This window comes from Anabrus simplex, chromosome 4, assembly GCF_040414725.1.
Source record: "Anabrus simplex isolate iqAnaSimp1 chromosome 4, ASM4041472v1, whole genome shotgun sequence".
NCBI lineage: Eukaryota > Metazoa > Arthropoda > Insecta > Orthoptera > Tettigoniidae > Anabrus > Anabrus simplex.
The window spans coordinates 368,162,096-368,188,754 of record NC_090268.1 but is presented as its reverse complement, the minus strand read 5'-3'; the positions used below and the strand labels follow the sequence as shown (position 1 = coordinate 368,188,754).

General features: G+C 37.5%; 1 protein-coding gene across 1 annotated transcript in view; it reads left to right on the top strand.

Annotated features, from left to right (window-relative positions):
- Positions 1-26,659, top strand: part of Rnmt (RNA guanine-7 methyltransferase) — a 170,344-nt gene that overhangs the window by 97,313 nt on the left and 46,372 nt on the right. The window contains exon 4 of the mRNA XM_067146565.2: positions 4,367-4,548. Coding sequence (XP_067002666.1) covers positions 4,367-4,548 — 182 coding nt within the window. The remainder of the gene's footprint in view (positions 1-4,366; positions 4,549-26,659) is intronic.

Sequence of the window (26,659 nt, the reverse complement as noted above, 5' to 3'; positions counted from 1 at the left end):
ACAGGTCCCGCATTGAACCTGGAAATGTTGTTCGTTTAACATCTTAACCCCTATGCACGCGCAAGCGGACTCATGCGCGCTCGAGCGGCTGGGCTAGGACTCCACAAGCGGACTGGTACCCCGGGATGCAAGGTCGCATATTGGAGACATTTGTGACATCTGTTGGCTTTTTCCGGAAACATTTCTAATTGAAATCTGTTCTTGGTGTCTCAAAATGTCACCAGAGTGCTCTGGTATGCTTCTTTGGCAAAGAGAATTGATTAAAATATCGATCGAGAAATCTGTATTCTGTTGTTGACGAAATGGCTGAGAAGGAAGTTGCTTGCTCGCGCAAAATGCTCAGTAATAGCGAAATTCAAAGCATATTGGATGTTTTAGGCTCTGATTTCAGCAGTGTTAGTGAGGAAGAAGTTGTTAGTGATCCTGTGCATGAATGAACATGAAATATTTCACCAGAGATCTTTCGCGTAGTAATATTGTACGACATGGAATGCCGAATGAATTTTCTCCCGCCCCTCATGATCCGATTGCGACTACCGGATTTGAACTTACGATCTTGGTACCTGGATATGAACACTTTACCACTGATCCTCAGACTGAATCTTAATAATAATAATAATAATAATAATACACTGAGTGAGACATGCGGCTGTAAGTTCGTATTTGGGATATAGGTTCGAATCTCATCATTCACTTACTCATGATTTGTTTCCTATTAGTTCCTTATTTCCAAATCAGGCAAATGTTAGGCTCATGTTGTATTGGTTTTCTGTTATTTCCTTATTTCAAAATCAGGCAAATGTAGGGCTCGCGTCGTATAATTAAGGCCATAACACACACTAAAGAACTTCCGAGGTGAGATAAGTTAATGAAAAATTTAAGATTTCAAAGGGATTTTTTATGTGTTATATTTCTGTATTGTTCTGTTTTTTGTGTTATGAGCAATAGCATGGAATTTCTCAATAATATAAAACGGGTCCCATGATAATACGCACAGTCGATCACCCACCATACTGTTTTAACCGAAAGCGTGCAACACCCAGGTTGCATGCTAAAAAGTTGGCGGATTCCTAGCAATGTCAGAGCAAAAGGCGGTGGGTGCGTATGGGTTAAGGACCTCACAGAAATGTTACAACATTAAGCCAGTGGAAATAGACACACGCAACTGTTCACAGCTGTGTTTTTAAGATTGTTTTTATCTTTCACAGAATCATTACTTATATTCAGAACAAAGCATAACAAGTTCTTATAGAACAATTTACTTTTATCCAATATCAAGTTGTGACTAAAAGTCAACCCAGGACTCCCAAGATCCCAACTTGGAAGATGTTCAGTTCACAATGTGTTACATTCGACTCTCAAGATCTTACTTGTTGAAATATGAAGATAAACTTCGCCATTATTGTCAATTTATTTAGGAACTTTTCATTTTAAGAGTATTGTCATAGTGCTATGTAACGTGTATTTTATATGGTGTACATGTAATTTTTGTATGATTGCCCGTTTCCAGGATCGACTGAAGATGACGCACACCAGCGTCGAAACTAGTACCGAATAAATGATATGTTGTAACATAATGTGTATTGAATAAGTGGACCATTAAGTTCTCTTCAAAGCTTTGTTATTCACTGAAGCGATGCGTGACACCATAAGTCAGACCGCACTGGGCAGTGCTTCTGTAAGCCATGTACAGTGCTTTCTAGTCTGGCTTAATTTGTGCTATTGCCACATCATACTATTATACTGAGCTATTAAAGCCCGTTACTTGTAATGCTACTATACTGATAATGAATTATGACACCAAAGCTGTCATTCTAATTAAGAAAGCTGTTCATAAATGTACAGTATATGCTTGTGCTTATATATGCTTACAGTACAGTAACTGCAAGATGACCAACTTCACACACTTGAAGATTTTTAGAATTCTTTTACGCTTATTGGTGTTTTAAAACTTTTTTCAGCAACATGTAGATCCAGAGAATACAAGTACTGTTTAATACAATCGTGCTGAAATGTTTCATTTAAAAATACACTCTTATCTGGTCGCTTTAAAACAGCCAGTGTGAAGTCAGTCAGTCATCAATGATCTGCATTTAGGATGGTTGCCTAGGTAGCAGATTCCCTATCAATTGTTTACCTAATGTTTACATTTATTTATAATTGTTTACCTACCTTCTTCTTAAATATTTTCAAAGAAGTTGTAAATTTGTCGAACATTTCCCGTTAATAATTTATTCCAATCCCTTACTCATCGTCCTATAAATGAATATTTGCCCCAATCTGTCCTCTTGAATTCCAACACTATCTTCATATTTTCAGTACCCATTCAGTAGTTTCAGTATTAACTTACTGCTGCTAAATAAAAGCAATAATTACTACAACTTGGACCAGAATAAATACATAGCCCAAAATAGAGCAGAATTTTTCCTCCACGTATGAACAGTCAGTCTCTTCATTTTTGCATTTAACAACTCATAGTTCTAGTTTTAATTTTTGTAAGACTAAACTCCATGGTGCAATAGCTCCGAAGGGTTGTGGCCTACCAAGCGACCACTGTTCAGCCCGAAGGCCTGCAGATCACGAGGTGTCGTGTGGTTTGCTTAACGAATCCTCTCGGCTGTTATTCTTGACTTTGTAGATCGGGGCCGCAATCTCACCGTCAGATAGCTCCTCAATTATAATCATGTAGGCTGAGTGGACCTCGAACCACCTCTCAGATACAGGTAAAAATCCCTGTACTGGCTGCAAAATGAACCTGGGGCCTCCGGGTAAGAGGCAGGCACACTATACCAGTACACCTCAGGGCCGATGTTTCAATTCCTGTGCTTAACCAATATACTTCTGAATGCATTTGCAATGATTACTGTTTTTATCAGTAATTATTTTACAATATTTCCATTGTTCCTTCAGAACAGTCAAGTAATTTGGCGGAAAGCTACGCTTTGTTAGTCTTGTAAAATAAAATATGAGTGGCTTTAATCCAGTTATCAGATGTATTTAATTTCAGTACAGTGAGCCATGAAAACCTACATTTATTAAATTAGAAAGCGGTTTCCTGCCCGTATATTTGCATGACGTGAAGTTTCCATTGAGCTGTAGCACCAAATTGCATCAGAAGTTCAGCTGTTTGTTTCCGTGAAGTGTGAGAGCTGGTCGGTTACTCATAAGTAACGAAACTGTTCAAGTTTCATGGCGCACACATTGATCATAAGATAAAAAATAAATTTCCACTATTTTTTAGGCAGTTGCCCAACTCCGTTGTATTCTCTTTTCTGGTCACTGTTGTACGTGCACTCATATGTTCCGTGTAATTTATTACAACACAAGGACACACAGTTTCTATTTCTGCATTGCCTTGACCAGTTTTTCATTTCACTGTACCATCTTTCACAGAATCTGAGTTTGTTAACAGCCTAAGAACAGTGCGTTTATCTTGCCATACTGTTGTGTTGTGTTACATCCTCATTTTGCATTTTCCTACATTCTCCCCTCTTGAGTTCAACTGTGCAGGTTTCCTAAACTGATTAGGCCAACTTTTTCTATTTGCCCTCATTGTGGTACAACTGTATAGGTGTTGTGCGTTAGTAATAATTTCCGTTTTGCAGAGTTGAAAAAGTTGCCAAAGTAAACATGATGCCATTTTTACCAGCATGGCTCTGTCCAATATAAAACTACCTCCTCTGCTAGTAATAAAGCATATTTCAGAAGGTAGCCATTTACATTGTCAGCAATACCCTATTCCTTGATACTCCATTTCGTGAAATTCCTTGGGAGATACTGTTTCAAGATAAATCATCCCTTAAAACCTATCAGAGCTTCTTAAAGGTAAGAGTACAGCCAGGTGCGTACAAAATTCCGAAGTTTCAGTAAGTTGGAGAGGTAGTCTTGCTTTGTACAGAATATCAGGATATTGAGTTTTGCATATTTACGGCCATCTTGTATTTGTATCCTAAACTATATTTTGTTGTACAAAAAATAAATGTAAGTAAAGTGGCTGGAAGGAAATCTTAAGGGAAAAGCTGTGGAAAATAAAGTTGATATTCCACTTCATGGGAAGGATATAAAATAGTTACTATGTTTTCAATTTTCGTGAATATTAAAATTTCCCCTACAGATATGAACAGTTGTCATAATCCAGTTAGGTTTGACTCAGTGAAGTGATCTTATTTCTGTGTTACTATTAGAAAAACATAAATAAAATGAATTTTAAAGAAAAGACATTCTAAAACATCAAAATGCCCCCATTTTGTGTATTCACATGCAGGATTGGTGCCAATAAGTGTTTTTGTATGAAGGTAAGATTTTTCAACCTATTTTGTTGATGAAAATAGTTGAAATCTGATCAGATTTTCCATGTTGTTCATAGGTACGCTTAAGAGAGCGTTATAAGGATCCTTCTATTCAATTGGAACTAGTGAGTTGCCAGTTTGCATTCCACTACTGCTTTGAGAGTTTGCCTCAGGCAGAATGTATGCTGCAGAACGCCAGCGAGTGTTTGAAACCTGGAGGATATTTCATTGGCACAATGCCGGATGCGAATGAAATTATGTAAGTACTTAACCTTCTGATTCTTTGTGTCTGAATCATGATGTTTACGTTACCACGTGCCTTTGTTTACATTTGCTTAACATGATTCACTATTATTATCAATCTCATATTCAAGATCAGAATTACTTTCCTCTGTTTCTTCACATATCTCTAGTATGTTATTTTGTATCTGGTCTTGATCCTCTTTATAATACAATTTCAGGTTTACCGCATTATGGATACTTCTGTATGTTCCGTTCGTGTTCTCGATTTCATAAGCATTATTCCTGAATACTCTTTGTATAATATAAGGCCCGTCATAAAAATGTACAAATTTGGAAAATATTTTAGCGGATACGTTGGAACTTGCGGACTGTATCATTACTAGGTCATTCTCTTTCAGTGGTGGATGAAATTTTTTATGTTCCATTCTTTTCATTCTTCTGGGCTTTTTTTCCATCCTCTCTCTGACCATTTTATTTAACTCTACTGCATCTAGTCTTTCCTCATCTGATTCTCCCAAGATTGTATCCCATGGTCTGCTCAGATATTTATTATTATGTACGACACTGGGTATTTGTGCTGTGGATTGTGGAGTTTATACTTTCTTCAATTATTTGAATGACATTTATCCATTTCCAATGACAATTTTCACAATATATCCCATAAAATGTTTATATTTCTTTCATTGATCTCTCCACCAGATTAGAAGATGGGTGTCTGACTGAACATAATATATGTTTAATACCCTGTTCTTTTATAGCTTCTTGAAATTCCGTTGATGTAAATTGTGTACCTCAGTCTGTCAGAATTTTATTTGGTTTACCCATTTTTGGCAACATGTTCTTTATTATGCATTGTAGGACTTGTTTTGAGTTAGCTTTCTGGATTGGTTGCAGTGATATGTACTTGGAAAATATGTCCATTATTAGTACGATATATTTTCGCCCTTTCTTTGCGGTTGGTAATTAACCGAAAATATCTACGGCATATATTTCCCTTGGTGTGGTTTGGCAGTATAGCAATAGGTGGATATTTAGTTAGAAATGTGTTGTGCTTAGTTCTTTGACAAATGTCACATGTCCCAATGATATTCTGTACCATCTTCCTTAATCCTTTCCAAGTGAACCTTTCCAGTATTGTAAGTGTGACCTTATCAATGCCACCATGTCCAGTTATCCTGTGGGTATGCCATATAATTTCTCTATTCAATTCTTCTGGTACCGCAATGCGTGTCTTATTTTTGTTCTTATCTACGTTATTTGTCAGTATCCCATTCCTTAATGAATATGCCCGTGTTAAGTCTGTTCCTCTGACATTGCCAGGGATGTTTTCCTCTGATTTCCCTATTATTAGAGCTAGATTATCATCCGACCTCTGTAATATGCTTATGTCTCGTAATCGCTCTAGTAATTCCTTATCTTTTTGTATTAATACTATATGTTGTATTATCTCTTCCCTTCCTGTTGGATTTCTACTTAACGCATCTGCCAACACATTAACTCTTCCACTACAGTGCTCTATTTTTATCTGATATTGCTGTGTAGACAACATCCATCTTGTGATTCTTTCACTAGTCATAGCAGCTTTTAATCCTAATATTAATGCTTTATGATCCGTCCTTATGTGTATGGGATATCCATATACTATTTTTCTCCATTGCTGTAAGGTGTAAACTGTTACCAAACGTTATTGTTCTGTCATCTTGTAATGTCATCCGTGACTCCTCAGCTTTCGACTTGTAAATAATTTTGTGTGGTTATTCTAGCCAAGTGCAGTCCTAGTAAGGCAGACTTTTCGATGAGGGTGGGCGTCATCTGCCATGTGTAGGTAACTGCGTGTTATTGTGGTGGAGGATAGTGTTATGTGTGGTGTGTGAGTTGCAGGGATGTTGGGGACGGCACACAAACACCCAGTCCCCGGGCCATTGGAATTAACCATTGAAGGTTAAAATCCCTGACCCGGCCAGAAATCAAACCCGGGACCCTCTGAACCGAAGGCCAGTATGCTGACCATTCAACCAATGAGTGGGCAACTTGTAAATGCTAAGTATACACGTCTTTTAGGATTATCCTTATCATCCTGATGTAGCCAAGCACCTATTCCTATGCTGGATGCGTCTGACTGTATAATGAATTCTTTTTCATAATCTGGGTAGCCCAATTTTATGCTATTGAGCATCAACTTTTTCATTTCCAGAAATGGAATGGTTCCATTTCCATCTATTATTTACTTTCAACAATTCTTGTAACGATGCTGCTGTTTCAGCATATTCACAGCAATGATCTGCAAAGAAATGTGTCATTCCTAAAAATTGCCTTATTTGTTTGATTTCGATTGGGCGAGGGAAATCACATATTGCTTTGATCTTTACAGGATTAGGTCATATCCCTTCACGGTCAATGACATGCCCTACAAATAGTATTTGTGCATGGCAGAATTTTGATTTTGCTTAGTTTATCTTGAAACCTGTATTCTTTAAATTTTCTAGCAACTTCACTAATTTTTCACAGTGTTCCTCGAATGCCTCTGTTGCAGATACCAAATCGGCAACATACCACGTTACAAATTCTTTCACTTTAGATGTTAAATTTCTATCTAAAGCTCTTATCAGTACTGCGCATCTATTCTTAAGACCAAACGGTAGCCTGCAGTATGTGTATGTTTGGTTATCAAACATAAATCCAGTTAGTGGCCTTGACTTTTCTTCAAGAAGAATGTGATGAAATGACGATGTAAAGTCCATACTTGTAAAATATTGCATGTTTCTAAATTTCTTTATTATGTCTTATCCTTGGCACTTGGTCATATTCTGGAATTAGATTTTCATTCATTTGCTTAGCACTTCAACACATTTACGCCCATCATCTGAGCTGGCTATTTAAAGAGCTGGCCCAGCTATTTCAGCTGTTAGTGGCAGAGCAAACAACAACGAATTCTTTTCACAATAAGTTCTAAACTAAACAAGATATGGAAACAAAATTTTCCACATACCTTAATGAAGTCCTCTAGTATCTCTGTAGGCTGTGGTAGCTAATGTCACACTTTCCTGGGTGAATGGGAACACCACACTTTCCACAAAAATAGCGTGTTTCACTAATAATTTTATTTTTGAAGCACACTTTGCACCTTCTTGAAGGGAACTTTACTTTATTTGATGGTGGAAACTTGAAGAGAATATGCTCTTTTCTCTTCCCATCTAACCTAAATGGTGGATCCTTGGCCGGTGCCCTTTTTGGAGGCAAAATCGCGGGACGTTGACTTGGAGCTGATGAAGTAGATGGAGCTGAGTTGTCGGAGAGAGGTGACTGTACTTGTCGGGTTCAGTTTTTTTCCTGGAGCAAGTTCCTAACTACTGTCTGCATGAAATTCAGAAATGTTTTTGATTTTTGAGGATTTGAGTTCTGGAAGAGCCGAAATGCGTTAAAAAGTGAGCAGTACAGTAAATAAAAAAACACCTTTTTTTGGCCACTTTATAGTTTTCCTCATGAAAGGATAGAGCGCCAAGTACTGGTCTGCAGTATCAACACCATGCATGTGTTGATTATAGTCGGTCACAGACTCTGGTTTCATTTGTATTTTTCCATATTTCTTTGTTTCGACCATTTCTGCTGAATGGACGGTAGTCACCATAGTAATAACCTTTTTGTCTCTCCAAGAAACAAGCAATACATCCTCGTCCCTCCTGAAAGTCATTTCCCCCCGTTTGAGAATTGCCTGGTGTTCCTTTAGATCTTTTGGTACACCCCTATTTGACCGTGTTGTTCCACATACGGCAGTGTTCTGTTCCCGTAATTGTTTCGCGAGTCCAGCGCTATTGTAATAATTGTCCATATAGACTGTATACCCCTGGCCAAGATAATTTTCAAGCAGCTGAAAAATGTGCTTTGTAAATTCGCACCACTTGCATCATATATCATGAGTTTACAGATGTACCCCGTGTTAGACTCGCAAACCATCCTCACTAAAATGCCATATTTTATTATTTTACCGGGGTTATATATGCGGAATCTTAGGCACCCTCTCCAGGCTAGCATTCCTTCGTCCAGAGCAATTTTCTGTGTGGGGGTATAAAGCTCTGTAAATCTGTCTGAAAGTTTCTGTAAAATAGGTCTGATTTTATACAATCTGTCAGTGCTGTGCTCGTATTCGCTGCTGTCACTAAAGTGGAGAAATGAGAGGATACTTTCGAAGCGATTTTGTGACATTGTCTTTGAGAAAATAGGAGTGGAGAAAATTGGATCTTCTGTCCAGTACATTCTGAGACATGGTTTACTAATAATCCCGGTAGTGAGCATCAAACCCAGGAACTGTCTCATTTCTGAAACAGTCACCAGACTCCACGTTTGAGCAAGAGAGTGTTTAGAGAAGGGGCGCGGCGCAGCACTGATTACATGACTCGCATACAGATTTGTTTGCTCACATAGGTATTCGAGAAATTCAGCTGTGAGAAATAGATTTACAAATGACATCTCGTTAGTGTTTTCTGTTTCAGTATTTATACCTGGTTTAGCAGTAAATGGGATCACAGGGGGGCGATATAAAGGCGAACATTCAGATACCGGTACTATGTTTTCTGTCACGTGTCCGGGAGAATAGTCTTCACTGTCGTCACTGTCACTTTCAATTTCACTTAGTTCAGGAATCAGTTCATCGCCTGAGTCTTCATTGAAAAGGATGTCGGCAATTTCGTCAACACTTACATTGTCCCTACACACCATGGTTGCACTTCAGAACGCGACTATACACATGCTTGTGCAATCAGAAACCAACTACGCAGCCAGCTGGGCCAGCGCCAGGCTACCTTCAGAAACAAAACAAAAAAAGTGCATTGGGAGGGAAAATCGCAGTGGCCATGTGGTTTCTGTTGAGTAGAAACATTCATAAGGGTATTACCTTCATCTCTCTCACACATATTTGTGGCCAAAATAGATCCCAGCTGCGTAGGAACGGCTGCAATTCAAGGTTGCGCTTATCCGGGCTAACTCGGATACTGTCCACAGCATGCTCACGCACTATATGCAATAACTCGGATACGGGCGTGAATGTGTTAACATATCCTCAGATTTTACAATTACAAGTAATGAAAATAATTTCTTCCATATTGAAAGAATCTTAATAATAAAATGTAAGAAATTTATTTAAACTTCAACCTATTCAATACAGTGCAAGATGTTAACGTATTAGTTAAACATCATTAAAATAGTTGAGACATGTTTCGCCCCTTATGTGGGGCATCATCAGTCATATCAGTACCTCAAAGTTCTACCAGACATCTGTTTGGAAAACATTAAAACATGTTGCATGAGCGAATACATTTAAAAATTTTGCAATATCTTATTAACAAAATATCAAATTGATTAAAAATATGTTGCACTGGTGAACACTGTTGTGAATTTTCACTTAAACATTGGCTGTCATATGTGTAATAAATGACAATAGTGATAGTCTAAAATCTTATGTGATGTCGAAGTTCGAAGACAGTTTAAAACTTATATACAAATATTGAGAATGAATGCAGAATACAAAACAATTATACAATGCTGTACACGTATTTTACATGTGAAAAGATGTGGAAAAGCATTCCAAATTTGTGCTAATTTCACTTAAATTTGATCTTAATATTACGCTCATGATGTGTCTAATGGAATTAGCATAAAGATGTGGAAAGTTTGCATATGGTTTTTTGCCAGCTCATGTGGAACACGTTGGTTACGTCATAATTCAACCTGGATGTCTTAAGTTGCGTAAGTATGTTTTAGACCCAAACAAGTTAGTTCACTGAAGTATCCATAAGCTGTTCAACTCTGTTGAACACTCTCTATGAGATGGAGTGCCTAGTGCATGTAAAGAACAGTTGATATTTGATTCAAATTGAGCCTAAGTTGAAACAGTTGAAATAATGGCTTGAATGAGGGCAGTTAATGTCTTTCCATTTTACTAATATTTTGCAGTTTTAACGGTGTGTTTCAGTTGCCAGAGTATGGGATGTCGGTATTATTAGTTGAATGGGTGACATTCAAAATGTTGAGCTATCTTACGTATGTGAAAATCTGAAAAGAAGGATAAGTCCGTTATTAGTTGACTGAAATGACGGGGGGAAAACGAAGACTGAAATGTGTTAGAGAATATGGAGTTAAAGCTTACCTTTAGTGTTATTGGGCTGTTAACTTATTGCTAAGAGGTTTTTGAAGCACTGGCTGTCATTAACGTCTTACTCCTTGTGTTGTACGCGTGACGTCTTGATGGAGGGGAGTGGACTTGAGAAAGCGAGGCTGCGGGCTTGTGATTGGCGCTTGGGGAGGAGGCGTGTGTATTGGAGGGAGAACAGGGGCGTGATAAGTTGAACGGCTTAGTGGGGGTGCTTGAAGAGGGTGTGTTGAGGGCATCAATAAGTCTTTTGTCTTTCAGACTTAACTTATTAAACAAAATTATTAATTGGAAATAGGAAAGGACTTCCACCTATCAGTACTTGTTTATTGCACTTATTATGCTACGAGACCGGTTTCGACGCTTTACATAAGGTCATCCTCAGCTGAACCATGCATACATATCTATGTGATGAAGCTATGATTAAGATAGTACCACATAGATATGTATGCATGGTTCAGCTGAGGATGACCTTATGTAAAGGGTCGAAACCGGTCCTGTAGCATAATAAGTGCAATAAACAAGTATTGATAGGTGGAAATCCTTTCCTATTTCTAATGGTTAGTTCATCAATACGGAAATGAAGATTATAGATTACGAAATTATTAATTGTTCATATAAAGGGCTTCAGTTATCTATTGGATCATATAATTTTTTATTACTGTTGTATTTTTGGTCCAAGAAAATGTACACATTTTTTAGCTCGGTCATAAGTCTGCCTTTATCTATTCTTTTTAAAATTTGAAGGTCTTGTTCGATTGTAATGAAACTGTGTCCTGTGTCCTTCATATGGATGCTCATTGCTGAGTGTTTGTTGTGTTTATGGACATTAAAATGTGCAGCATATCTAGTTGTGAAACTTCTTCCGGTTTGACCAATGTACAAACTGTTGCACTCAGCACATTTAAGTCTGTAAATGCGGAAACCCGAATATTTATTGTTATTCGAATTTATCTTCTTGTGGTTGAAGAATAATTTTTTATTTGAATTTTGGGTCTTAAAGGCTATCTTAATGTCATGTTTCCTTAGAAGGGTAGCAATTTGATGTATGATGGGATTGATGTAGGTGAAGGTTGCATACTTTGATTTTTTTTTTTTTTTTTTTTTTATTGGGGAGAGGTTCGTGGTCAATTTCAACTTCACTTAATTGATTATTTTATGTATGATTGAGGGATTTTATCCATTGAAACTAGCTATTTCTTTTTTCATGTTAGCCGTCGACATCAGAATTTTTAGCGCTCTGTACACCAAACTGTAAAATGAGGCTTGTTTGTGTGACCATGGGTGAAGAGAATTTTGTTTTATAGTTGTAGGGGTGAATGCAGGTTTTAGGTGAATTTGAAAATCAAAATTGTTAGGGGTCCTAGTAATTGTAATGTCGAGAAAATTGATTCGACTATTGTCCACGTCCTCTTTGGTGAACTTAATGCAGTTGTCTAGGTTATCTAAGTAGGTTAGTATGTTTTCACTACTGTTGCAACTTTTGTCCATTATTGCTAATTGACATAGCGTAGCCAAAGACACAATCCATTAATGCTTTTTGTTATTTTACTAATTTCGAGATTATCCATGTAAATTTCGGCGACTATTCCCAAGATGGCATCTCCCATGGCTAGACCTTCCTGTCTGTATATCTTGTTGTTAGTGAAATAATTATTATGGAGGATGAAGTTTAGCAATTTTAAGCACTCCTCTATTTCTAATAGACTTAAAGTGCTGTGTTTGGAAAGATTATTTCGTATGATTTCTATAGTTTCCTTAGCGGGAATGTTCTAGTACATGTTGGTAATGTCAAAAGAACTTATTATATGGTTAGGTTGTAAATTCAATTTATTTAAGGTTTTGCATAGTTCTATTGAGTTTTTATAGGGTGTTTGCTGTGGAATGTAAAGTGTTTCTTAAGAAATTTCTGGAGGAATTTCAAAGTTTTGTATGTCGGACTATTTCGACTATTTACGATGGGTCGAATTGGACATCATTTTTGTGTATTTTTGGCAACGATCTGATGGTGGGTAATTGGGGATTCATGTTGATGAGTTTTTGATATTCGTGTTCGTTAAATATGAAAGGTGAGTTTTTAGGAGTGTTTTTAGACTATGTTGAGTTTTTGAAGTAGGATCTTTAGAGATTATTGAGTAAGATTTGTCGGAAAAGAAGTCTTCTGTTTTTTGGATGTAGTCATGTTTATTCATTATGACTACGGTATTGCCTTTGTCGGCTTTCGTTACTATAACATTATTGGTGTCTACCTTTTTTCTTAATTCTTGGGTTTGTTTTAATGAGGTGAAGTTATTGATATTGGACACCTCCTTTACAAGAGTGGGTAATTTCTTTTTTATCTCGCATATTACGTCGTTCTGTCTGTCAACGGGAGTTTGATTCGACTTCCGCTATTGTGGTATTTATGTCCTCAACTTTATGTGGATTAGGCCAATTATATTTTAGGCCTTGGTTGAACAAATGTATTTCATTGTCTGAAAATGTAGTGTTCGATAAGTTGATCATGGTTGGAGTGTTGTTCCATGAGGAGGTGGGAGTTTCTGTTTTTGTTTTGGTTTAAAGATTTAGCTTTCTCTTTTATTAGACATGTTAACTTGTGGTTTATGGTTTTTTGCTTTTTGTCTAGCACATTCTGTAATTTGTATGCGATGTGTCTTTGGTATGAATTCCATTCAAGATACTTCAGTGAACTAACTTGTTTGGGTCTATAATATAATTACGCAACTTAGACATCCAGGTTGAATTACGACGTAAGCAACGTGTTTCACATAAGCTGGTCAAAAACCATATACAAACTTACCACATCATGAACGTAATATCACAAGATAAAATTTAAGTGCAATTAGCACAAATCTGGAATGCTTTTCCACATCCTTTCACATGTAAAATACGTGTATAGCATTTTATAATTGTTTTGTATTCTGCATTCATTCTCAATATTTGTATTTAAATTTTAAACTTGTCTTCGAACTTCGACATCACATAAGATTTTAGACTATCACTATTGTCGTTTATTACACATACGACAGTCAATGTTGAAGTGAAAATTCACAACCGTGTTCACCAGTGCAACATATTTTTAATCAATTTGATATTTTGTTAATAATAAGATATTGTAAAGTTTTTAAATTTATTCACTTATGCAACATGTTTTTAAATTTTCCAACCAGACGTCTGGTAGAACTTTGATGTATTGATATGACTGATGATGCCCCACATAAGGGGCGAAACATGTCTCAACTATTTTAATGATGTTTAACTAATACGTTAACATCTTGCACTGTATTGAATAGGTTGAAGTTTAAATAAATTTCTTACATTTTATTATTAATATCCTCAGACTTCCGTTTCTTTTCCTTACTACCACCAACGGATTAAGATATGGTGTGGCCATTTTAATTATTATACCATCATTCTAGCATTTCCTGGATAAGCTCTTGTACTTGAAAGTATTTTTCCGGGATATCTTATAGCTCTCCTCTAAATGGAATCCAGTCATTTACCAACAACTTGTATTTAAAATTCGGAATTTGTCCTGGTTTATTTTTAAAAATTATTGAATACTGCTTAAAAATTTCAAAAAAATGTGTTTTTTCTATTGACAAAATCTTGGTTTCTGTGATATTTTTCCATATACCTGAACATTCTTCTTCAGTGCTCATGTTATTCTCATTATTATATAACATTTCTCGTCCCATAATATCAGTATCCTTCTGAATGTTATTTTGACCTAAGCATCCTTCCACGTTATTGTTGATTGCTTGGCCTTGTATTCTCATGTGCTCATTATTATCTATGTTTCCCTTTATGCTAATTTTTTTCCGTTATTTCCTTGCCTTTACTTTGACTTGTAGGAAATCGGATCTCTTGTCTTTCCATGTCGATTGTCATCACTGTGTTTGTTGATAAACTTAACCATGATAGGTCAATATGGTTGTTTGATTCGTATTGACTAGTCTGTGTATTGACAAGGTGGATTCAGATATAATTATTTTAAATAGTTCTGTAATACATTCCTTTGATTATCATGAAATGAATACCTAGTATAATATTGTACTTGATTTTATTCATCACCATGAATGAGTGTTCAAAATTTATATTTCAGATTCCAATTCTTAAATAAGTCTGTATTTTACGTTCCACCGACTTATCCAGTGTGATTTCTCTTATTTTAATTCTTTATACTGGTATCGTTGGTAACTTAATCTTTCTTTCAATCTCGTGAAATAGTGTTTGGGATATAACACTGATGCTTGCCCAGGAATCTACTAAGCAATGTGTTTTCATTCCATTTACGTTAACTATGATTGTAGTTAGCCGTCCCCCTAGTGTAGGGGTACCATCTCTGCCTCTTACCCAGAGGCCCCGGGTTCGATTGCCTGCCAGGTCAGGGATTTTTACCTGCATCTGAGGGTTGGTCACAAGGTCCACTCAGCCTACGTGATTATAATTGAGGAGCTATGTGACGGTAAGATAGCGGCCCCGGTCTAGAAAGCCAAGAATAATGGCCGAGGGGATCTGTCGTGCTGATCACACAACACCTCGTAATCTGTAAGCCTTCAAGCGGAGCAGCGGTCGCGTGGTAGGACATGGTCTTTCGGGGCTGTTGCGCCATGGAGTTTGGTTTGGTTTTATGATTATAGGTAAATTAAATTGTTGTTTCTTTTTAGGAACTGTTATATCTTCCATTAATTCATCTGATCCTACTTCCCATGATTCAAAATTCCAAAATCTTCTTAGGAAAGCCATTTTGAATTCATCGTAATCATGAGAACTATATTTGAAAGCTTGGTACCATAAATTAGGATTCAAGTCCAAGTGTTTTCCTGCTACTCGTAAATTTTTATCCTCTGGAATCCTATTCTCTTTAAAATATTCTTTCATTTCTCTCAAAAATCGTTTTGGTGATATGCTTGCTGTGTTATCAAAATGTTTTGGTCTGTCGTCATATGTTTTGATAATACACTAGTGTCCAAAACTTAAGCATAATCACTAAACAAGGCCATACCGCCTGATAGGAATGTCAGACCGATTGCTGAACAAACGGAAGCTGATTCACACACCATATGTCACACAACTTGTCCAAAAAACAGTGTCATAAAGGTTCTGATAGCTAAGGTACACCTTTGACAACAACTAACAAAACTTGGCAATGTCTTCCACAACAAAATATGCCGTTAATAGGGTGTACGGTTACCCGTAACAGCCACACATGCTTCGCAGCAATGTGGCATGCTCTCTGTCAGATGGTCCAAGAACTCTTTTGGCAGTTAATCCCATCCCTCCGAAAGGGCAATGCGAAGGTCTTGGAGGGTCCTTGGTGGAGGCTGACAGGATGCAGTTTGCATCCAGGCATGTTCTATAGGATTTAGGTCTGCAGACCTCACTAGCCACTCCATGCGATGAATGTCTTCCCCAGCCAGAAATTCATCCACCAGAGCAGTGCGTTCAGGCATAATCATCCATTAAGAGGAAGTCTAGACCAACCGCACCTCTGAAGGTGTAATAGACAAGAAAAATGTTCCACCGATCAATACATTTATTGTGAATGAATTATTGCACTAGTACCAGTTTCGGCCTATCTTGGCCATCATCAGCTAGCACACAAATTTGCAGCCATTAGACAAAATTACAAAGATGTTACATTAGAGCATCCTCTAATGAAAAATGGAAGTAAAATATATTGCAGTATCTTGCGTTAAAATATTTCTGATTAAAAGTGGTGATGGTTATAATAAACTAAAACCTATTGATTGAGCATGGACATGAGTACATAAACACATTAAAATATATATGCCACATCATAAGACACTAAAAAATATAGCACATTAAACACATTAAAACATGGTATATTTTAAAAACGTCTATTAAAATTTGTCTGCTGCCCTTTCTTGATGGATACAGTACTTTTGCCATCTCTTGGCACAGGCCAGAGTAAAGTGTAGCTTTCACCGAAGTCCCAGTCTCATCCATGGCTGTGACAGTATGGAAGCTGCTGGGGTATGGGTGGTGCTGAGTAATGCCATTCAGAGCACGACTAGTGCATCTGAGTGTTATGAAAGGTGTTTCTCATAGGGTCAGTCGTGCTGCAATAGCACTTTCTGACCCAGTGAGGAAAGCAATGGCAAACTACCTCACTCCTCGTCTTGCCTAGTACGCCTCATTTTGGTGCTGCCATTGGTTTTTTCGGTTTCCTCATAACCGCATAACCTTTGGTGGTGCTATTTGAGGATCCAACCAGCCTCTGGGCTGATGACCTAACAGACAGACTATTAAAATTTGAGTTCATGTTGTGTTGCATTCATTCTTCAATCCTCTTGTAGTTCTTGTGTTGATTAAGTTGTATTAGGTGAATATTGAGAATGTTCTATGGCTGATATACTTTGTATTGGTATGTTATAAGAACTCTTGTCATTAAAATTTGAAAATTGAGTACTGTGCAATTCAACTGTTGATCTAGTCAGATAAGATTTATATATACAGCAAGATAGGGTTTAATTTTAGAGCAGTTGGTGGTGACACCTCTCTCGTCTATGCACGTTATATGGTTGTTATTGTTGTTGCTGTGGAGGTTTTGTACCGATATGTCGCAACATACTGCAATATATTTTACTTCCATTTTTCATTAGACATCTGGATGCTCTAACGTAACATCTTTGTAATTTTGTCTAATGACTGCAAATTTGTGTGCTAGCTGATGATGGCCAATGACATCAGAGAAGCTAAATCTAAGACAAAATTTAAAATCCTTTGCCAGCGTCATCTTTTAAGCACTTCCAGTCTTTCTTGAGTGTGAATGGGATGCATGAATGAGAGTGAATATGGTTGTTTATTGCTATGTGTTCCTGTATATAATTTAGTTATACTTTACTCACCTTAGTTTAGTTAGTGCCACTTTAGTTGCTTTAGTTATACTTTAGGTTGTAAAAATTTCATATGTTTAAATTTTATGTAAAAATTACATTGTATATACATGAAGTGGTTAAGTGTAAGAAAGGGCCGGGAGCCCTAACTTCGCCACAATAAAGACGCTTTAATAATAATAATAATAATAATAATGATAATAATAGGCTGAAACCAGTACTAGTGCAATAATTCATTCACAATAAATGTATTGATCGGTGGAACATTTTTCTTGTCTACTACATTGAATCCAATCAATACGGAATATGAAACTTATAAATAATAGCACCTCTGAAGAGTCGAGCATGTGGTCTCAGTACCTCATCCCTGCATCTCCGAGCGTTAACAGTGTTCCTCGGACCACCTATGAAGATGTGCAGGTCCGTACGGCCATTCAGCATGATGCCGCCCCACACCATGATGCCACCACCACCACCATACTGGTCCCGTTCCACGATGTCCCTGTGGTTGTATCGGCTACCCGGTTCTCTCCTGATTAATGTGCGACAAGAATCGTCCTGCAAACTGAAGCGGGATTCATCCGTGAACAGCACATGCCTCCATTCATTCGTGGTCCAGTTTTGATGTTGACGGCTACACAGTCTCTGTGCTGGAGTGAGCGGGACGCACACCGCTGGACGTCGGACAAACAGCCCTGTTGTTCTGAGTCTCTGGTACACAGTTTGCCGGGAAACGGCAACCCCTGAGACGGCTGCAAGCTACGCCAACAATTGTCTTGCAGATGCGCTTCGATTTTGTCGGGCGGTTAAGGCCTAATATCGGTCCTGCTGTGGGGTGGTTACCCTTGGTCAACCTGATACTGGCCTATGACTAACATCATCCATGTCTCGAAATCGTCTCCAAAGCCTGGAAATGACACTTGTGGCACATTCAAGGTTATGGTGACTTCAGTCTGTATCTGGCCTGCTTCCAGGCGGCTGAGTATTCTACACTGTAAAACGGGGTCCAAATGGCATTGTTGTGCATTATATTGTCACGTTCACCATGAGGCTACACTCCGCACACTACAACAGAGCAAACACGACCAAAGGAATATGGGGCACAGGCACTGGCTGTGTTTACCTTGCAGTTACGCCGCTAGTAGTCAGAGCAATGAACACTCCTTTCCTGTACGGAGCGAACACGTAAGGTTGGTAAGTGCATATGTCGTGCTTTACAGTCTGTTTCCTCTTGCCCTGCTTAGTCGTAACTTACGCTGAACTTTTGGACACTGGTGTGTTTATTATCGTGGGATTTCCGTTAGCATTTCCCATCATCACTTCGTTGTTGTTCTGATTTGATTCAGTTGTATCTGTAGGTGTTGTCCCTCTTTCGTTTACTTGCATTTCTATTATCCTCTGTCTTTCATTGTAGTTTGATATGACTGATTTATTGCCTGATTTTCGTTTCTTATCTCCTGAATTTCCTTCTGTATTTGTTGCAGGCCCTCTTCTGTTTTATCGATTCTCTCATTGGCCTCATCTTTATTTCCATATCTTCTTTCATAATATCTAATTTATCACGAATTTTGTCTCGAACTACGATAAAATTTACTTGCATTGATCTTTTTGTGATTTCTACTCCTTCATTTATTTCCTTTATTTTTTCTTGGCATTCTTCCTATTTCTACTGAAAATTTATCTTCAATGCTTCCATATTCTCTGTTAGTTTCTTAATCTGTTCTTTCTTCAGCCTCTGTATAGAATTCCTATTTTGTGATAATTCTTCACTAACTTTATTAACTTCTTCATAAATTTCTTTATTCTTATTCTCCAATATTTCTGTCGTCTCACTTCGTAGATTTATTATATCTGTTCTCTGTGATTTCTGACCTAATTTCCCCTACTTCAGTTCTCACGGTCTCTTTTTGCCTTTCTTCCTTATTTCTCATCATTTCTTCCTGCTTCTGCTGGAATTCTTTATTTTCTTCCATCATTTTTTTCTTGTTTTTGCTGATCCTCTCACCTTTCTTTTCTCATTTCTTTGATTATTTTCTGTTGTTTTTCAGCCTGTTTCCTTATCATTTCTTGTTTTTTTTCAACCTGTTTCTTTATCATCTCCTTCAGGATTTCCAGTATTCCCCTTTGTTCTTCCCTTGTCTTTTCTATTTCTTCTTGGTTGTTCTTTATCGCTTCGTCCTATTTTTGTTGTTTCTCTTCTTGATTCTTCTGATATTCTTCAAATTGTACCCTCATTTGACTTAAATTCGCCATCTCTAGGTTTGTAACTATCTCTAACTAGCTGATGTACCCGTGCTTCGCTACGGGATTCTCAGAAAGACTGACTTGGTGGTTTTGCTAACTGAATTCAACATAGGTCATTACAAGAACATCAGTAGGAATGTAGCGATTGAAAGCAATGTTATCATATAAAATACCCGATCAAATGAAAAACCGCACACTTTCTCACTTTCAACGAACAGTACTACGGTCCCGATCTAAGAGTCCAAAGTTCCAGAGCTGGAATAACCAGGTCGCAGACTGCCGTGAACACTCCTCTGTCATTATTCCGTTAAATATGCACACTACCCATTCCAGTCAATGGCTCAGAGTAGGGATTGTATAGCTCGAATACTATGATGAACCAGTGTGTTACGTACCAGATATATCATAAAATGTATGAACCAGAGGAATGGCATGCTAAAGAAGAAAGTTATCTTACACCCCAGCTACTTCCCACCAATATACAGGCAGGCTGTTACAGTCGGTACGACCAAGCGAGTTGGCCGTGTGGTTAGGGGCGCGCAGCTGTGAGCTTGCATCCGTGAGATAGTGGGTTCGAATCCCACTGTCGGCAGCCCTGAAGATGGTTTCCTGTCGTTTCCCATTTTCACACCAGGCAAATGCTGGGGCTGTACCTTAATTAAGGCCATGGCCGCTTCCTTCCCACTCCTAGGGCAATGGTATTCGGGAGATGGTGGGTTCGAGCCCCACTGTCGGCAGCCCTGACGATGGTTTTCCGTGGTTTCCCATTTTCACACCAGGCAAATGCCGGGACTGTACTTTAATTAAAGTCACGGCCGCTTCCTTCCACTTCCTAGACCTTTCCTATCCCATCGTCACCATAAGACATATCTGTGTCGGTGCGACGTTAAGCAAAAAAAAAAAAAAAAAGATGGTATTCCGTGGTTTTCCCATTTTCACACCAGTCACACCCAGCTGTACCTTAAAGTCAAGGCCGCTTCCTTCACACCACTATTCATTTCCTATCCCATCGTCGCCATAAGACCTACCTGTGTCAGTGCGACGTCAAGCAAATTTAAAAAAACCTCGGTACGCTGCAGTAATCCTACCTATCGGGGATGAGAGGAAACAGAAGACAAAAGGCACATCACAACAAACAATGGTCATTGTAGAGTTATTGTTCATAAAGTTTATGAGCTTTCTATATTGCAGGCCTTCACATTAGTTTTCTTTCGACTCTGTGATATTAGGGTGTCTTACAAAATTATTTATATCGTAGACTGTAGTTCCTTATTCTCAGACTTTACATACCGATTTTCACTAAATTCTGTTTATCCATTTTCTCGTGACTCGGCGCTGATATGGACTGGTAACAAAAATCCAAATTCATGAATATCTCCGATTATATGCTGTACGGTAACAATGTATAAGACATAAGTGATTGGAAATTTAATAACTTCTTACATAACTACTACTAACTTACGACATAACTGAAGTTAGGTTAGTTATGTAGTATTTATCGATACGACCACTAATAACATAAATAACTTATTTGAGAATTACATTTCAGACCTTCCCCTAAACTACCACTTCACTCAGCCTGAATAAAATAATTCGTAGCCTAGATTGCAGTGGTTCATCACTCGCCATTACATACCGATTTTCATTAAATTCTCTTCAGCCGTTTTCTATTGATGCGTGTACAATCATACGTACAGACAGAAATTACGGAAAAGTAAAAAATGCATTTCCTTGTTACTGTGGACATGACAGATACAGAAATACCATTCATTTCAAATTCTGAGCAATGTACAGGCAAAACACATATTTCATATATAGATTACATTTCAGGCCTTCCCCTAAACTACCATTTCACTCAGTGCGAATAACATTATTGATAGCCTAGATTATAGCGACCTATTCCCCGACTTTACATACCAATTTTCATGAAGATATGACCACTAATAAAATAAATATTTGAGAATTAAATTTCAGGCCTTCCCCTAAACTACCATTTCACTCAGCATGATTAAAATAATTTATAGCCTAGATTGTGGCGGTTCATCACCCGACTCTACATTCCGATTTTCATAAAATTCTCTTCAGCCGTTTTCTCGTGATGTGTGTACATACATACATACAGACAGACAGACAGACAGACAGAAATTACGGAAAAGTAAAAAATGCATTTTCGTGTTACTGTGGACATGACCGATACAGAAATACCATTCTTTTCAAATTCTGAGCAATGTGCAGACAAAACTCTTATTTTATATATATAGATTGTGTATAATGTCCGGCTCCATGGCTAAATTGTTAGCATGCTGGCCTTTGGTCCTGTGGTTCCTGGGTTCGATTCCCGGCCAGGTCGGGGATTTTAACCTTCATTGGTTAATTCCATTGGCTCTGGGGCTGGGTGTTTGTGCTGTCCCTAATATCCCTACAACTCTCACAGCCAACATAACACTATCCTCCACCACAATAACACGCACTTACCTACACATGACAGATGCCGCCCACCCTCATCGGGGGGTCTGCCTTACAAGGGCTGCACTCGGCTAGAAATAGCCATACAAAATTATTATTATTATTATTATTATTATTATTACTATTATTATTGTTTATAATCCTTTATTAATTCCTATTTTTACTTTAATAACTTATACCTATATCTATGTATATCTTATATACTAAATATTATTTAAAGCTTGTATTTCTTATATAATTGAGTTCAGTCCGGAATCATCCTTACTGAACGACATCTACCATTCGGGATCTTATAACAATCCTTGTCCTAATTATTTTATCAAGATTTAACTCATTTCAATATGATCATTACAAAATTTTTATATTACAATTTCCACCATTTTATTATAGGCTAATAAAACTTATACTTTATTCTACCATATTCATCTAAAGTTTTGCAGTGTTTGTGTACCTACTGTTGTTATAACAAATCTTTCTCTTCTTATGCATATCTAACATCTGTTATCCATGTTATTTTCTGCCTTAAGGTTGCTTTCTGCTCCCACATTGGGATCCAAATTATCTCTATTTCCACATTATCTTTTGCTCTACAGTTCGTTTCAAATGATCTTTATATTTCTTCTTGCCTGTACGTTGTTTTTTGCTCCAACTTCGGGTGTCAATTTTTCTTTATGCCCCACATTTGGGAGCCAATTTTTCTTTTATACGCCCTTCCCGCATCCAGGATAGGTGACGTAAAGAAATCCCGACCAGATCTCAGGGTTCATCCTTTCTATCTTCATAAATATTTTTAACGTGGGATCCAGACAACACTCATTTGCTATACAGATCTGTCATCAGTATTGATGGACGTCTCCATCTGACGTAACAACAACATAAGATTTATTCTGAAGCCTCCACCTTATCAATACATTTGTTTACATACTATCATTCACCCTTGAAGAGTCGAAACCGGTACTGTGAATGATAGTATGTAAACAAATGTATTGATAAGGTGGAGGCTTCAAAATAAATCTTATGTTGTAGCTACAATCAATACGGAAATGAAACTTATAAATTATGATCCATCTGACGTATCATGAAATTGCAAGAAAATCAATAATTCAACGGCTTAAAATCTAAGTTGACCTTCATTATAATGGAAAACTTCAAATAACACATCATATAAACCTTAATTAACTGGGCGAGTTGGCCGTTCAGTTAGGGGCGCGCAGCTGTGAGCTTGCATCCGTGAGATAGTGGGTTCGAATCCCACTGTCGGCAGCCCTGAAGATGGTTTTCTGTCGTTTCCCATTTTCACACCAGGCAAATGCTGGGGCTGTACCTTAATTAAGGCCATGGCCGCTTCCTTCCCACTCCTAGGCAATTCCTATCCCATCGTTGCCATAAGACCTATCTGTGTCGGTGCAATGTAAAGCAAATTGCAAAAAAAAAAAAAAAAAAAAAAAAAAACTTAAAATCATTTAATTGCGAAAATAATAATTACCTAGATGAAAAGAAAGTAAAATAGTGAAAATAAGTTTGGAAATTAATTAATGCTTGTTCTTCTGGTAAGTAATAATCATCTTTGATCATATTATCTGCATTGATCATGCTATTAGGCTCATATACGAGTACATATCACAATGGAAATGAGTTATTGATTATATTTAATTAAGTAAAATGATAAAATGCATCTTGGGATGGGAAGTTATTGGTTACATCGATCTGAATGATCATTCTATACATAATTTTTCGTTAATTTTGCTTAGGACAGGCTTCGTTAATAAAATTTTGATATTTTGGTTTTGTAGCATTTCAATATACTGTAAGGTTCTGGAAATGATAAGTTTTTCAATTGACAACCTGAGAGTGCGACCAGCAAATAATGCTTAATAACCCACTGCTCTTAAATAAAAGGTTTCTACTAACATTTGTTTTAGAAAGAATGTGATCTGCAATAATATTTGGATATTTTCATTGGCCCCCATGCATATGTTTTCATATTTGTTGTTTGGTGTTTTCCAAACCTTTCAGTGCACTTGTTATTTTATAAGCCCCAGCAGAAAAGGTTTTCATATTTGTTCTCTCGTGTTTTCAAAATGACGGTCAAAGTGGAGGTTACACTCGTCCATGTGCGACTGGGAGGAAGGATTGACTTTGACCGCCATTTTGAAAACTTCGACCTATAGTTGAATGGTCGAATTATCGAGTGGAAACTCAAAGGTGCGAGTTCAACATTCACAACCTCTGCTCACTTAAAGATGCGGATGCCAGTCCACTTTCTGAAAGATTTTAATTTTGTCTTCATTAGTAAGGAATTTCACGACTTTTTCCATATCCATCTCAAGAGTAATATGCACCACGCTAGTCAATTTCACGCAATTATCTTCCTAATCCAGATATAGATTGCCGTATCATGTGACAAAACTTCACAGTACCACTCAACACAACATAAATTTTTATCTTTTAATGGAATGCGAAATACAAGCTCAAATAGGCTCACTTTTTTCCGTAATCGCGCAACTGTGGCGATGGCTCTTACCCGAGTTGTAAATCACGTTTCTTTCACAAGGGATGACAAATATAATTTTCAGGGCTAGGAGAAATGTGATCATACTCGTAGTAGTGAAAATTTGTGATGTGAAAGGTATGTTTATATGCTCCTCATCAAGATATAGCATACCATTTCACTCAGCGTGAATAAAATTATTGCCGGGCTGAGTGGCTCAGACGGTTGAGGCGCTGGCCTTCTGACCCCAACTTGGCAGGTTCGATCCTGGCTCAGTCCGGTGGTATTTGAAGGTGCTCAAATACGTCAGTCTCGTGTCGGTAGATTTACTGGCACGTAAAAGAACTCCTGCAGGACTAAATTCCGGCACCTCGGCGTCTCCGAAGACCGAAAAAGTAGTTAGTGGGACGTAAAGCAAATAGCATTATTATTATTAATAAAATTATTTATGGCCTAGATTGTAGTGGCTTATTCCCCGACTTTGCGTACTGATTTTCATTAAATTCTCTTCAGCCATTTTCTCGTAATGCGTGTACATGCATACAGGCAGACAGAAATCACGGAAAATTAAAAAGTGCATTTCCTTGTTACTGTGGATATGACTGATACAGAAATACCATCTTTTTAAAATTCTGGGCAATGTACAGACAAAACTCTTTTTTTCATATATATATATATATATATATATATACACTAGAGTCCCGTTAATCCAAAAATTTGGTTAATCCGAACTGAAATATTCAATTTTTTTTAAAAAATTCTCCTTATTGAAATGAAAGAACAATTATGGAATAGTAAGTGCAACATTAAGTGGATTACAGAAATCAAGGAAGATATGGATGAACTACAAATTACAGTGGAAGACCTCAGAAACAAAACTGACAAAATCAAGAAACTCACAGACAAACAAACCAGACTGAAAATCAGAATCAGCAGACAGACAATAGGAAGGGTGATTTCCGATGAAGAAAGGAGGATAAGATCAGAGAGAATAAAGAAGTACTGGGCTGACAGGAAACTAAAAAATTCTGTGTATAAAGTTGGCTAGAGTGGTCCAATGAAGGCCATAAAATGTAAATAAATAAATAAATGAAAGAACATATTATAGAATGGAGATTTACTTGCATTTTATTAGTTATATTTTACTAGAATATCTTAATGTGAACATAATTGCACATCATAAACAATCAATCACTGGTCGTTTATCTTTACAAAGTCTGATAGTTTCTTTTGCCGCAGTGATTGGAACCTACTCGAAGATGCAGTGTTAAACCAGCGTCTCATAAACATTACGCCAGTGGGCGTATCAGCGGAGTGTTGCTCAACATAGCGTACGGCATGTTCTAAGGCTGCCGCGGCATCTGAATGTGACACTAGTTGTTCATTGTGATCTTCTTCGTTGTCACTCTGTTCGTCATCAACTCCAGATTCTTTCTCCACCATAGCTACAATTTCTTGGTCTGTTTGTAATTGATGACGGTCAGCTTCCATCCACTCGCTAATGTCATTTTCATTGTCGCTTTCTCCTCTACAGGTTCTTAACTACCCTACTGTAATTTTATACAGTGTTTTAATGTAACTACTAAAGAATGGACATTTCAAATTACAGTATGTACTGTACAGTATTCTAGAAACTATTTTCCTCAGACGGTTGAGGCGCTGGCTTTCTGACCCCAACTTGGCAGGTTCGATCCTGTGGTATTTGAAGGTGCTCAAATCAGTCAGCCTCGTGTATGTAGATTTACTGGCAATTAAAAGATCTCCTGCGGAAGAAAATCCCGGCACCTAGGCGTCTCCAGAAACCGTAAAAGTAGTTAGCTGACATAAATACAACAATATTATTATTAGAAAATATGTTCCAGTTAATCTGAAAATTTCGTAATCCGAACAGACTCCGGTCCCAATTAGTTCGGATTAA